General features: G+C 43.2%; 1 protein-coding gene across 4 annotated transcripts in view; it reads right to left on the reverse strand.

Annotated features, from left to right (window-relative positions):
• Positions 1-2,093: 2,093 nt before the first annotated feature.
• Positions 2,094-12,895, reverse strand: part of PAK6 (p21 (RAC1) activated kinase 6) — a 60,732-nt gene continuing 49,930 nt past the window's right edge. For all 4 annotated transcript variants that reach the window (XM_038405938.2, XM_043517366.1, XM_038405939.2 and 1 more), the window contains 7 exons: positions 12,144-12,767; positions 7,665-8,156; positions 7,212-7,345; positions 5,867-5,993; positions 5,440-5,565; positions 4,542-4,676; positions 2,094-3,322 (listed from right to left, as the gene is read on the reverse strand). In XM_038405938.2, coding sequence (XP_038261866.1) covers positions 3,155-3,322; positions 4,542-4,676; positions 5,440-5,565; positions 5,867-5,993; positions 7,212-7,345; positions 7,665-8,156; positions 12,144-12,767 — 1,806 coding nt within the window. In that variant the 3' untranslated portion in view covers positions 2,094-3,154. The remainder of the gene's footprint in view (positions 3,323-4,541; positions 4,677-5,439; positions 5,566-5,866; positions 5,994-7,211; positions 7,346-7,664; positions 8,157-12,143; positions 12,768-12,895) is intronic.

Here is a 12,895-nt window from a genome sequence, read left to right on the forward strand (position 1 = left end):
GGTTGGGCAACAGAATTTGGCTTGCAGGCAGCCATGGTAAGGCAAAGAGTTTCGGCTTCTTCAACCTTCATAACGTGGGAACGGTTTCAAACAGCAGCACCCTCCTTTCCCATATCAAGCAAAACCTGTTGGGTTGGCCATTTAAAAGAAGGGGCTGTGGTTTTAGGGTGAATGTGCAGCACATTTCAACCCAAACCCCCCCCCCCCCCATTCTCTGGGATGATCGCCTCACCACCACATGGCTAGTATCAGGGAAGATCCCTGTCAGCCAAACAGGAACAGCTCAGCATGAACGAGCCTCCCCACACTATGTGGCTAACAGCAGGGATGATTTCTTTTCAGCCAAAGGCAAACAGCCCAGCAGGAACGGGCACCTCTGAATGTCCCCTTAAACAGATTTGCCGTATTTCATGACCAGTGGTGGGGAAGTGGTAGGAGCTCCTCCTAGAATTGCATGCAGCTCATCATAGAAGCAGCATATATAGGGCTCTGACTCGGAGCGACCGTTTGCATCCTTTGGTTTTTGGTAGGCTTGCCTCAGCTCCTTAACATTCACATGGCACTGCTGTGTGTCCCTTTTGTAGCCTCTGTCCATCATGCCCTTGGAGACTTTGGCAAATATATTGGCATTTCATCTTTTGGAACGGAGTTCTGCCTGCACAGATTCTTCTCCCCATACAGTGATCAGATCCAGTACCTCCCATTCAGTCCATGCTGGAGCTCTTTTGCAATTCTGGGACTCCATGGTCACCTGTACTGATGAGCTCTGCATGGTCACCTGTGCTGATCAGCTCGCCACACTGGCCAAACAGGAAATGAAATTCAAAAGTTCCCGGAGCTTTTCCTGTCTACCTGGCCAGTGCATCTGAGTTGAGAGTGCTGTCCAGAGCTGTCACAATGGAGCACTCTGGGATAGCTCCTGGAGGCCAGTACCGTCGAATTGTGTCCACACTACCCTAAATTCGACCTAGTGAGGTCCATTTTAGCGCTACTCCCCTCGCCGGGGAGGAGTACAGAAATCAATTTTAAGAGCCCTTTAAGTTGATAAAACAGGCTTGGTCGTGCAGACAAATGCAGGGTTAAATCGACCTAACGCTGCTAAATTCGACCTGAACTTGTAGTGTAGACCAGGGCTCAGAGTTCAGCCTCTGTTCCCCTCTACCTTTTTTAGACAGTATTGGGCTGAAGCTCAAATCCTACTATTGAATTTGAACTCTCCAACCTGTATCCAATCAAGCCCTCCTTTCAAGGTCCAGTTTTCTTGCTGTAGTCCCCCCAATTATGAAATCATCCCCTCTAAAGTAGGTGAGTGTATTAGAACACATGTGGGTCATTCACTTATCTGCCTCCTTCCATCTCAAAACTCTAAGCACATTTTAAAAGATCTCAAAAGTGCAACTGCTTAATGAATAGATCAAGATCTACTTTAATTTAAAACACAAGTGCAACCAATTAACAAACAGACGGTGTTTCAAATTATAGGCCTCTTTAAAAAGGCTCTGCTCTTTTGCATAAAAAGACAGGATACTTGGAAGTAGAAATTTTTTGCATCGAAGTTTCATCCAGGCGGCTAGATGATTTCAGGTTATTTATTACAGCTAAAAGTCTATTGCAAAATCTGTAACAGGGAAGGTGCTAGAGGGAAAGAGGGGGATAAAAAACATCCTAAAGAAAATTCAATAATTAGGTTAATTTTTTAGGCAGTTGGGGTGCCCTAAAAAAATCCAAATTTCTATGATTTTTATAATTTGGCTGCAAAATGATATCCCAGTTTCACAGATAAGACTAAAGTCATGCAGATATCTGGAACTTAAACACATTACTGTACATGTAAAAACCTGACCTAGGAGTCAAAATGACCGTGACTATCTCACTGATCAATGAGCTTATACAAAAATTCTAAATTTACTTTAAAAAAAGATTGAAGGGGCTCCTTACACAAACAGAAACCTTCAGACATATCAAGGATGGGGGACATGCCAATTACAAACTACACACAACCGCTCCCTCCCCTCATCACCCTTCACTGTAACAAAACATGGGAGGTGGAAGCCAAACATTCTCACCAGGAAAACAAACATCTTCCAATGGGATAGACAGGACATCTTCAATTTTTTATTGAGCCTTGTTACAGAATTCACAATGGTACAAAGTCCTACCTAACAGCTGTTTCAAGGCAGCATTTCTTGATATGAATCCAATGTACCCAGGGGGACCTAGACCCTGGGACAAGCTTTCTTAAACCCTTTCTGCTGAGAACACCATTTTGCCTCCCATTCGAGTCAGTGTTGGAAAAGGCAGTGGTGTTACCTGTTATGAAGCTTCAGCCATAGGATTCTGGTGGCAGGCAGTACTTTCTCCATAGAGCAGAGAGAGAGAGAGAGAGACACTTAGAGAAGGCCTGTGCCAAGGATTGTCATCCCTCCACATATCTAGGATCATGCGGTCGAGTCAAGACAGACCACCTTTTTGTCCTGTTAAACCACATATATTCTCCATAAAAATGAAGCAGTTTGATGCAAAGGAGGAAGTTGGAAAGCAACCAAACATATATTACATCTGTCCACCAGGTAGCTTTTTCCAGGCCCAATGATGTTCACACTTGTGGAATGAGATAAAATAATAAGAGAAAAGTCTCAAAAAAAAGTGTTGAAATCCTTGTGCATTGTTTAAGATAGGATTTTTTAGAAGGTTGGTGCCCCAAAGTGCATCTCTTTTGGGTCAGCTCAGGACTCCAGTGTACAACTAACATTAAAAAACAAAGATCACATTTTTGTTTGGGGAATACAGTTCCAATTTGATAGCCAGTAGTTAAAATTTTCCAGAGTTTGCAGACACTTCAATATACAAATTCAAACATCTTAAAAATGCCATTCTTGTAAGAGAAATATGAGATTCCAGAAGCCATGCAATGCCTCTGTTTTGTTCTTGAGAGATACTGGGTTCTGACTTGATTGTCTTCAGCAAAAGGGAAGCAGCTAAAGGTCTTGGGGGAATTTTCACATTCATCCTTTAAAAAAAAAAAAATACTGACAAGTTCTAAGCACTGTTCGCAGAGTGACACTGCTTGAGTCTTGGTCAAGTACAACCAATGTTTCCAACAGAGAACTTGCATTTCTAGTGCTGGGATACTGGCTTTTCCCCATGCTCAGATTCAGCAGGTGGAGGTGCACTTCCTGTACTGCTGAATAAGGGGGACCAGGCACTCTGGAAATCCAGTCTGGAGCAAGAAGGGGTGATCCAGAAGCTCTTGTGCTGTTGCTCTTTCTAGGGGATCTTGTGTCAACATCCGTTCCAAGAAGTCTCTCAGAACTGGAGAAGTCTGTGGAAAAAGAACCAATCAGGTCAAGCAACTTACGGAATCAGGTCAAAGTTTATACAATAGTGGGTTTAAAAAAAAAAAAAAAGATTCCTGCATCTGATTAACTATAGGTGAAAAATCAGATGTTCCCAAACAAAAATTTAATGGGGGAAGGATTCCTTATGGATATTCTGCAGTACTTCATGTTAACACTAGGTGCTATATTTTCACATTTGTGTAGGTCATGATTTTTATTGGAGTTGGCAAATGGGGAGCATGGGATTGTCTCTCATTGTCCCCAGATTTATGTTAGTTTTTGCCTCTCTGTTCTTTGCTCTACTGTGTGTGGATTGCAAGGAAAAACTCATTAGAACTCTTGTTTTCTGAAGTGACAATATATATCCCTTCAGAAATTAGGATTTTAGTAAATTAAGCCTTGTTCCTGCTGGTCACAGAAAGGAACTGGGGGAAATGGCACAAGGTAGCAAAAAAACAATTCAGAATCTGGAGTGGAAATCTGATACAGCTGGTATTTGAAGATAAATACATCTGCACACACTTAAAAACATTAGATCTGAACACCATTGCAATGTTTTAATAATTTCTAATAGGGGGACATGTTGATATGTACAATTCCCATTAACAACAGGAACTGGATGTCTAATGTCACGTGTTGGACATTTACTTCTCTATATCAACATCAAAAGTAGGTAACAAATAATCACACAGCAGGATTTTTGATCTTGACTTTGCCAGGACCAGGATTTGGTCTAATCATATAAGGCAAGCAGTGCTACAGTAACCAAAGATATTTTACTAGGGATAGGTTTCAGAGTGGTAGCCATGTTAGTCTGTATCAGCAAAAAGGGAGTCCTTGAGGCCCCTTAGAGACTCCCCCAAATAAATTCCTTAGTCTCTAAGGTGCCACAAGACTCCTCGTTGTTTTTACTAGGGATAGTAGCCACTAGGTGTCAGTACCTTGCCATGGCATTGAGAGCTGAAAGAGACCCTTGAGTAGTGTCTATTGAGCTGGGCAGAAGCGCTGAGATAAATCCACCAGCCTGTGGCCTCCACAGAACAGGAATGAAAGTGCCTCCCAAGAAACAATGTCCTGGTGGGATTGGGATTCCATGGCCAGATGTGATATATTAATAAACAGTCTATCCGGACCTCAGCTACCCAGTCCCCACATGGCAATCAGGGATTCATCAGATGCCAAAGTGCCCGCAGACATACTGACCGTGTGAGAATTTTTCAGTTTGGGAGGAGAACTGTCACGGAGTCTCTTCATTGCTTGGACTGGGGAGTCACTGAAATAGGGGGGTTCTCCATCCACCATCTCTATCACCATGATCCCTAGAGACCAGATATCCACCTGCAGCAGCAGAGTATTACATCTGTGAACACATCAATAGCAATAGCCAGCTGCTCTCTATTCTTGATCGCTTTGGGGGTGAAGAAAAGATTGCATCTCTAAAGCAAGTGCTGTAACATCTCAGATAGCTCTCTGATCTTACTGAAAAAGTGAAATATTAACCCAGATTCACACTAACTGGACCCCTTGCGTGCTGTTTTAGCATAGATTGTGAAGACTGAATGGACTATGGAGACTGATCCTCCCAAGAGGCTGCTCCTCCCAGGCTGGGACTGAGCCACAGTGACGATGTAGTTTGGAGATAGTCTGAGCAATGACTATGCAGTTATCTGTTCCATGGATAAATAAGAGCTTATCAGTTTGGAATTTGTCACCTGCAGTGCTGTTTCATAAAACGTGTGTGCATGTTTGTGCATGTTTCCTTTCCCTCATCTCTCCTGGAAAATAGGATAAATTAATTCAGTGATTCCAATTCATGTCCCAAGCTTCTCCTTGCTAGAATCTGTCCACACATGCAGGGTTGTAGCAAGATTCAGTAACAGTTAAAATTTAGTTACACCCTGTTTACATTACCAGACTGAACCAGGTTTTAACCATGTCAGGGAATAACTATGTTGTAACCAAGTTTTCTGTCATAGGTGTTTATGTTGGTATGGGCCCTAACTGTCTCCTGAGAAGAGGAATAGATTGTTATCTCAGTGAGTCCCTGTAATATCTCAGACTGTTATTTACTAGCTCTTGCATTAGGAAAGCGGTAGATTACCTCAGTAGCATATGGAGCCCTTGAAATAACCTCCGGAGCCATCCAGTATGGAGTTCCTACCAAGGACTTCCTTTTTGGTACATCTTTACTGATCTGAGCACAGAAGCCAAAATCTGAGAGTTTCACCTGTGTGAGAGGGGGAAGAAGGAAGATCACTGGAATCTTTAAACAAAGGAGGGAGTTGACAATGGGACAAAGATAAAGACCAAGTGGACAGAGACAAGATGACTGGATAAGAAAGAGAAAAGCAAAAGAGTAGAAAAACAGTAAGAAGGGTAGGAGACTAAATAAGGTTACAGCAGCAGAAGATAAAAGAGAAGGTAAGACTAGGAAAAGATGAGAAAGGGAAGGAGAGGCTGATGGGAAAGGTCAAAGGAAAGAACCTGGGTGAGTTGGACACGGAGGAAGTTAAACAGAGGAAGCCTACCCTTCCATCAAGGGTCAGGAGAATGGAGTCGCTCTTAATGTCTCTGTGAATCACACCCTGGGAATGCAAGTATGCAAGGGCTTGCAGCACCGACTCACACACTGTTGCAATTTGTTCCTCGTTTAGCCTGAAATAAAACCCAGAATTGTAAAGCTGCCTCACATTTGACCACACAGGTTAAATCAATGAAAATCTCCTAAAAGTGCAGTGTGACCCTTCAATCAACTTCCCTTTCTGTTATCAATTTTTCAAGATGTTTACTTTTAGTTCACAATGATCAAGTGTCCATATCACAAAAAACATGAGCGCAATCGGAAGTGGTACTGTTATGGGTAATTTTTTGGGGGAAAAAAAAAAAAGCCAAGAAGCAGATGAGCCAGAAGCTTGAACTACTTTATAATTTCACCCCTATATGGTTCCTCCAGCTCAGGGTTGAAGCAGGGCAATGTGGGAAAGCTAGTATTACCAGTGCCCTGTGAATCCCTCTTGTATCGATAAGTAGATTTTTGTCTCAAGGGCTATCAATTCAGAATCTTTCACAAGCATTAAATTCGGACAAATCATGTTTGTAAAACAGATTTTAGATTTAAACAAGAGCCGTGTCCCCAAATTCATATTCCAAGCTGGTATGCTAAGCCGGTATGCTAAGCCAGTGGTTCTCAACCTGTGGCCCAGTCAGAACACAGCTGCGGCCCAGGCAACATCCTCAGTGTGTGTACACACGTACACACGTGTACACACATACAGAAAATTTCCTTACCTTGTCAAATCTTTTTTTAAACTTTCCCTTTATTTTTTAGTTGTTTGTGTTTAACATAGTACTGTACTGAACAGCATTTGTTTGTTTTTTTTGTCTCTGCTACCTGATTGCTTACTTCCAGTTCCAAATGAGGTATGTGGTTGACCAATCAGTTTGCAACTCTGAGGTTCTACTATATTATGCTCAAATCTAATTAAAACACAGAGTTTTTGTATTTGCAATATTTCAAATACTGGGTCACCAGCAGAGCCAGCTTTGGGTCTTATGAACCTAGGTGCTTCCCACTTCCTAGATCAGAGGAGCCACCACTTATTTCAAAAGAATTGGTGGCTTCAGTTATAAAATTTTATAATTACAGGGCATTGCAATCCGAACCGAACAAAAAGAAAGTTCTCCAAATGAATTTCATGACACAGGCCTATTGCCCATTGGGTAGCATTCGATGAAGTGAGCTGTAGCTCAAGAAAGCTTATGCTCAAATAAATTTGTTAGTCTCTAAGGTGCCACAAGTACTCCTTTTCTTTTTGCGAATACAGACTAATTCGGCTGCTACTCTGAAACCATTCTTTTCTTTGTAGTTCATACCTGATTTGAGACACAATGTCTGTGAGAGCTCCTCCTTGCAAAAATTCCATGAGCACCCAGAGTTCCTCTCCCACCAGGTAGCTTTTATACATCTCCACCACATTGATGTGCTGATAGTCTCTCATTATCACCACCTGAGAAAGTAGGAAATATGTTTCACCACACAACTACATCACCCATAACCATAAAGCAAAAACCTCCCCCCAAAGATCTAGGTGGGCTCCATTTGTCTGTCTCACATGTGACGTAGGCTCACTGAAGCACTCTTATGCCCCCTCTCATTCTTATTACCAGACTCACTTCATTAAAAAGGAAGATGGTCCTTCTCTTTCCTCCTTTTATTATCCTCATCTCCTTACCATTTTCCCTCCATGAAAATTAAAGATGAGCCTATCGCTGTGCTTGCTTCATTACAGAAAGAACAGTCCACTGCTCGCCTATTACCATTCTCACCTCATTAAAAAGAAGTTCCCGTCGCTGCTGCTTTCTCAGATCCATCATCTTTACTGCCACCTGTCGCCCAGAGTGCTTCTCACAAGCGATGCAGACAATGCCTGTGGACCCTTCGCCAATCTTCACATAGTTCTCCAGCAATGTCCGGGGATCACCCTGGTCCACCACCATTCTGAGGGCGGCCTTGAATTGCTCATGAGTCACGATCACAGGGTCTTCATTGGCCAACTGTCCTTTAGCAGAAGAGTCTTGGGACAGGTGAAGGTTGCTGGAACTGGTCTGAGTGTGTCTGTTTCGGGGGGATCCTGCTGGTGATGGCCTGCCCTGTGGCAATGTAGTTGCCTTCTCAGTTGCTGGGCTCTTTTGGGGGGTACCAGCTCCTGAAATCATCCTGGTTAAATCTGGTGCTGGCTGATCAGGCGGAAGAGACTGGGCTTTGTTTGCAGGACTGCGTGGAGAACCCCACTGCTGGGGCCTGAAGAAAGCATTAGACTGAGAAGTGTGGATTAAAAAAATGTTGATTAGATTAGTAAGAAACAGAAGGCTGCAGAGATCAGAAGTATGTTATGCCAGTGTGGTCTAGTGGATAGTGCACCAGACTAGGAGTCAGGAGAGCTGGGTACTATTCCCTGTTCTGCCATTGACTTATGAGATGACTTGGGACAAGTCACACAGGCCAACAATTTCAAAAGTAACTAGGGATTTGGGTGTCCATCTTGAGACACCTTCAAGGGGCTGACTTTAAGAGGGTAGGAGCTAAGCACATTCTGAAAAAAATCAGGCGCCTAGAAAGTGTCTCAAATTGGACACCCAAATATGGAGGCACCCAAAATCACTAGGCACTTTTGAAAAATATGGTTTGCTCTGTGCCTCATTTTTTTTTTCAGTCTGTAAAAATGGGGGATAATGAGTCGTACATACTTTGTAAATCACTTGAGGTAGATAGATAAAAAGTGCTATGTAAGTATTCAGTTACAGGTGCAGGGAGAGTTTTAAGTAGGCAGAATGTAATTCCCCAAATTGGAATTTGGCTAAGACATCAGAGTTAACACGCTTTGTTTTGGGAAAAGTGCCATGGGATTTTTAATAGTGTAAATGGGTAGCGTCTTATTGGAAAGATCAGACCTCCAGCAGCACAGAGTCATGTGACACCTTATTATGCCACTGGTTCAGGTCTGACTCAAAAGGAATCTGAATTACCAACACTCTTTCCTGCAGTACTCGGGGCTCTCTCTGGAGACCTTTCACTCAAGTCCTAAATAGGCACAACCCTATTCAGGTTATGAGAGCTAATAAGATCACAGCTTGCAGTGATATGGCTTCAGAATACACACACTCTCACTCACACTAATAAAATGGATAGATCTCCAGAAAGGATAAATTCTATAGGATTTAAGATGTCTAAGCATCAGCGGTCACCCAGGCGATGTTGACTAATTGAAATTCAACATAAAGTTTGGTCAGCTGCAAAATGAGAGAGCCTGTTCCAGCTATTCTTCACAGTATCAGCTTCACCGGAAAGTGCTTAATCAAAACACTTTCCATTGCCCATCAATAGCAAATCAATCATTTATAATTTATAGGTAAACAAATATTCAGTGGCAACAAATCTTTATTTGTCATTATTTAGTTGGAGAGTTGAAAGCTGATGGTACAGGCATAGAGGGAAATGCAGATAATAGTTACTGCTATAGAGAGAATTCTTCACTTTAGAAATCTTCTTAAGACACTCAGAGAGAGACTAAACTAGATCTTAACTATATAAGCCTGAATTTTTATTAAGGATTTCTGTTGATAATAAAAACTACAGAAGTGTAACCTTTCCATTCGCTCACTCTTTTCAGGCACTCATATACAGACACCCATGTGTGCAGCCATGGCTGTGAAGTCACAGGCACACAGAGAGCACAAATACACACAAAAGTAACTGCCTGTTAGCAATGACTTCCTGCTCCCATAGCAGCTCTACCCCTGCATTCCAGCGCAGACATGCTCCTGACAGGAAGGTATTTATTTGTGAACTCTTGTTTTGTTGCACAAAAATCGGGGTGTGGTTTTTTTTTTTTTTTATAACATAAAGCACACAAAAGACCTTTATATGCACACAGGCTCATACATGTCTGTCTAACCACATGCACATGCATTTCCTGCTCCAGCCTTCTATCACCCCACGTATACAAACATTTGTAGGTCGGTAACTGTGGGTGTTCCCTAGGTCCATCTATCTGGAGGCTCACAAGCCCACACTATTCCATCCTTACATACTGTTCCCTGTCTGTCTGTCTGTCTAGGCATACCCATTCCCATTTTTATCCAACTGTATTCCCATGTCAATCTGTCCACAGTTGCACATTTCCCTAGGTGTACATGCTATTTTTCCCCATTTCTGCACACACTTACACTTCTGTGAGAATATAGAGCAAGGTATCTCAGACAGGTCCTTTTTCTTTCTACAGGGGCGGGCAGAAATGGTCATTCCTTACAGAGGCTTAGAGCCAGATCTTCAGCTGATGTAAATCAGCATAGTTCTATTTACTTCAGTGGAGCTAGGTTGACTTACACCAGATGAGGATCTGTTTTTCTTTCAGTGCCACTCACAGACAGGCAGATAGATTTGTGCACAAAATGAGAAAGAAATAGGCCCAGAGAGAGAGAGAGTTCTGTAAAGAGACAGAGTGAAGGACAGAGAAAGCAAGAGACACAGAGCTGTATTTGAAAATTAAGTGTCCGTTCTTTAAGAAAATGGAAGAACGTTCCTGTGATCGTTCTCATTTGATTGAAGGGCACCACCTTCCAGCATGTTATAGCAAATCAGTTCTGCTGGGTCAGAGATTCCAGTCCCCATCTGCCTTTGTCACCTTCCTCAGAATAAAAGAACATACCAATAACTCAGAACTGACCTGCAGGGAACCAACCCATCTTACAGAAGGCACCAAACAGTTATTAGATGGTAATGACTTTTGAAATGACCTCAGTTGAATTGAAAACAGTCATCTAGAGGTTTTCTATTCTATAGCCATTATCAGTGCCTTGAGCCATTGCACCAGTTGCTTTTTATTCTAGTCATACACTCAAAACAAAGAGGCTTCCAGGGAATGGAATAGTTGTGAATCATCCCATCCCCATCAACAGTATTGCTTAAATAGATTAAAGTCAGAGTTTAAAGTCAGAAGACACCACTAAATCTTCCAGTCTGACCTCCTGTCTATCAAAGGCACCAGCATTATCCAGCACCCACACACTAAACCCAGCAATGGAAATGAGACCAAAGTAAGAGAGACCCCAGGAGACTAGACTATTATGTGCCACAGGCAGAGAAATGGAGGGACCAAGGTGCACCAGTGCCTAAGGCCCCTGCAATGGCAGGGAGATGATTAAATGACATATACCATATAATCCTGGTAAGTGACCCACACCCTCCAGAGGAAGGTGAAAAACCCCCAAGCTCACTGCCAATTTGACACCAGGGAAAATTCCTTCCAGACCCCACATATAGCCATCAGTTAGACTCTGAGGAAGGGACACCAACCAGCCAAACGCCTGAGAGAACCCTGGCCCACCACATCCAGTGTCCCATCTTCAGCCATGGCCATCACTGATTCTTCAGAGGAAGGAGATAAAAAAACCCTCCCGGAATACACTGCAGGGGAATCCCTTCCTGATCCCTGGTGGTGGCGGCTGGCTGACACCCTGAAGCCTGAACTACAGGAACAAAAGATATGAACCTGATGTGAGCCCCAGCCCTGCCCAGTACTCTTGCCAGAAAGGGTCGGTTTGCATCTGTAGGCCTAGTCTACGTTTATGGCTTGTCTATATCAACCGTGTGTGAAAAGCTGGGGTATAAATCTATCTTGCATTAGTCTGCTGTGCACTAAGTGTCCAAATGGCCCCTACTGCCATGTGCTAAAAGTTCTCTAGTATGCTTTAATCTACTCCCATTTCAAAATGGAGTAAATTAAAGCACACTAGAGAACTTCCAGTATTTGGTAGCAGGGTCCACTCAGACATTGGTGGGCATACTAGTGCAAGGTTAATTTGTACCCCAGCTTCCTGCACACTAACTGTTCAATTAGACAAGCCCTGAGAAAAGGTTTGCCAGTATAGATATACCAACATAGCTATCCTAGTAAGTCCTCCTTGTAGATATAGCTCCCAGGAGAGTGCTTTTGCCAGTATAAGTTATGCCCCATCAAACTAAGTAATACCGGGCAAATGCACTTTATACCTGGCATACCTGGCTGTAGTTTTGAGCTATGCTCAGCAGCCTATTTTCTGAGGAACATCATCATTTGTTTTTTCATGGACTAAAAACTCTCCTTCCACTTTGGTTCTGTATTTTTGGCCAGGACTTCTTTGACTCCATCATTAACCTAACTGGAGGGATGTTGTTTTTCTTCAGAATTGTTTGAAGGTGAAAGTAAACCGCAGCACTATAAAAAGTCATCAGTGTATTTAGGTATAAGCAGTAAATAAATGTACCTTTATCTGCAGGGTGGGACCGGACTTATTTGAGTCGCCAGATGATGGTAACACACTTCGTAACAACCTCCGTTTCAAGCTGTTTTCCCTTGATTTGGGGCAAGGGCTTCCCACCCCAGAAGGCCTGGGATTCACTTGTGCCACCAGGCAAGGCTGGGGCCAGCATTCTGAGCTGCTTCTTTCTGCCTTGTCACTCTTCCCAGCCAGAACACAGGTGCGCTGTTGGTGCTGCAAAACTGAAGTGAGCTGGATGCAGCGCCCACCCTCACCTTGGAATTCTAAAGGCCCAAGGGACTTTGCTTTCATTACCATAACATTGGGATGAGATTGCCCATCCATCCTGGGTTTATAATCTGGCCACATAGTCTGCCTTCGGGCTGCTTTGCTTCCACCATTGCAGTTGAGGTAGTTTCCATATTTGTCTTCCCAGTCAACCTCGGGGCTCTGAAGATACATGTCTGGGAGCCTGTCTTCTCCCAAAAGTCCAAGTGACTGGGCTCTCCTCCTGCTGGTCGGGCTCTTTCCCCTTAGAGTATTGGAACTGATGACAGAAAGTTTCTGAATATCATTCAGTATCCCAGAGATATATCCCTCCACTTTGATGCTGCTGCCCCTCACCACAGTCTGTCAAACACACAGAAACAAAAGGCAAAGTTAGAGCTTTAACCCCTGAGGCTCAGGACGTCAAGGGCAGGGGTTGAACTTTGTGTCTGGCTCGTCACTGAAGTTCAGGGTAGGGGGGAATGTTTGGC

This window comes from Dermochelys coriacea, chromosome 6 (assembly GCF_009764565.3).
Source record: "Dermochelys coriacea isolate rDerCor1 chromosome 6, rDerCor1.pri.v4, whole genome shotgun sequence".
Taxonomy (NCBI): Eukaryota; Metazoa; Chordata; order Testudines; family Dermochelyidae; genus Dermochelys; species Dermochelys coriacea.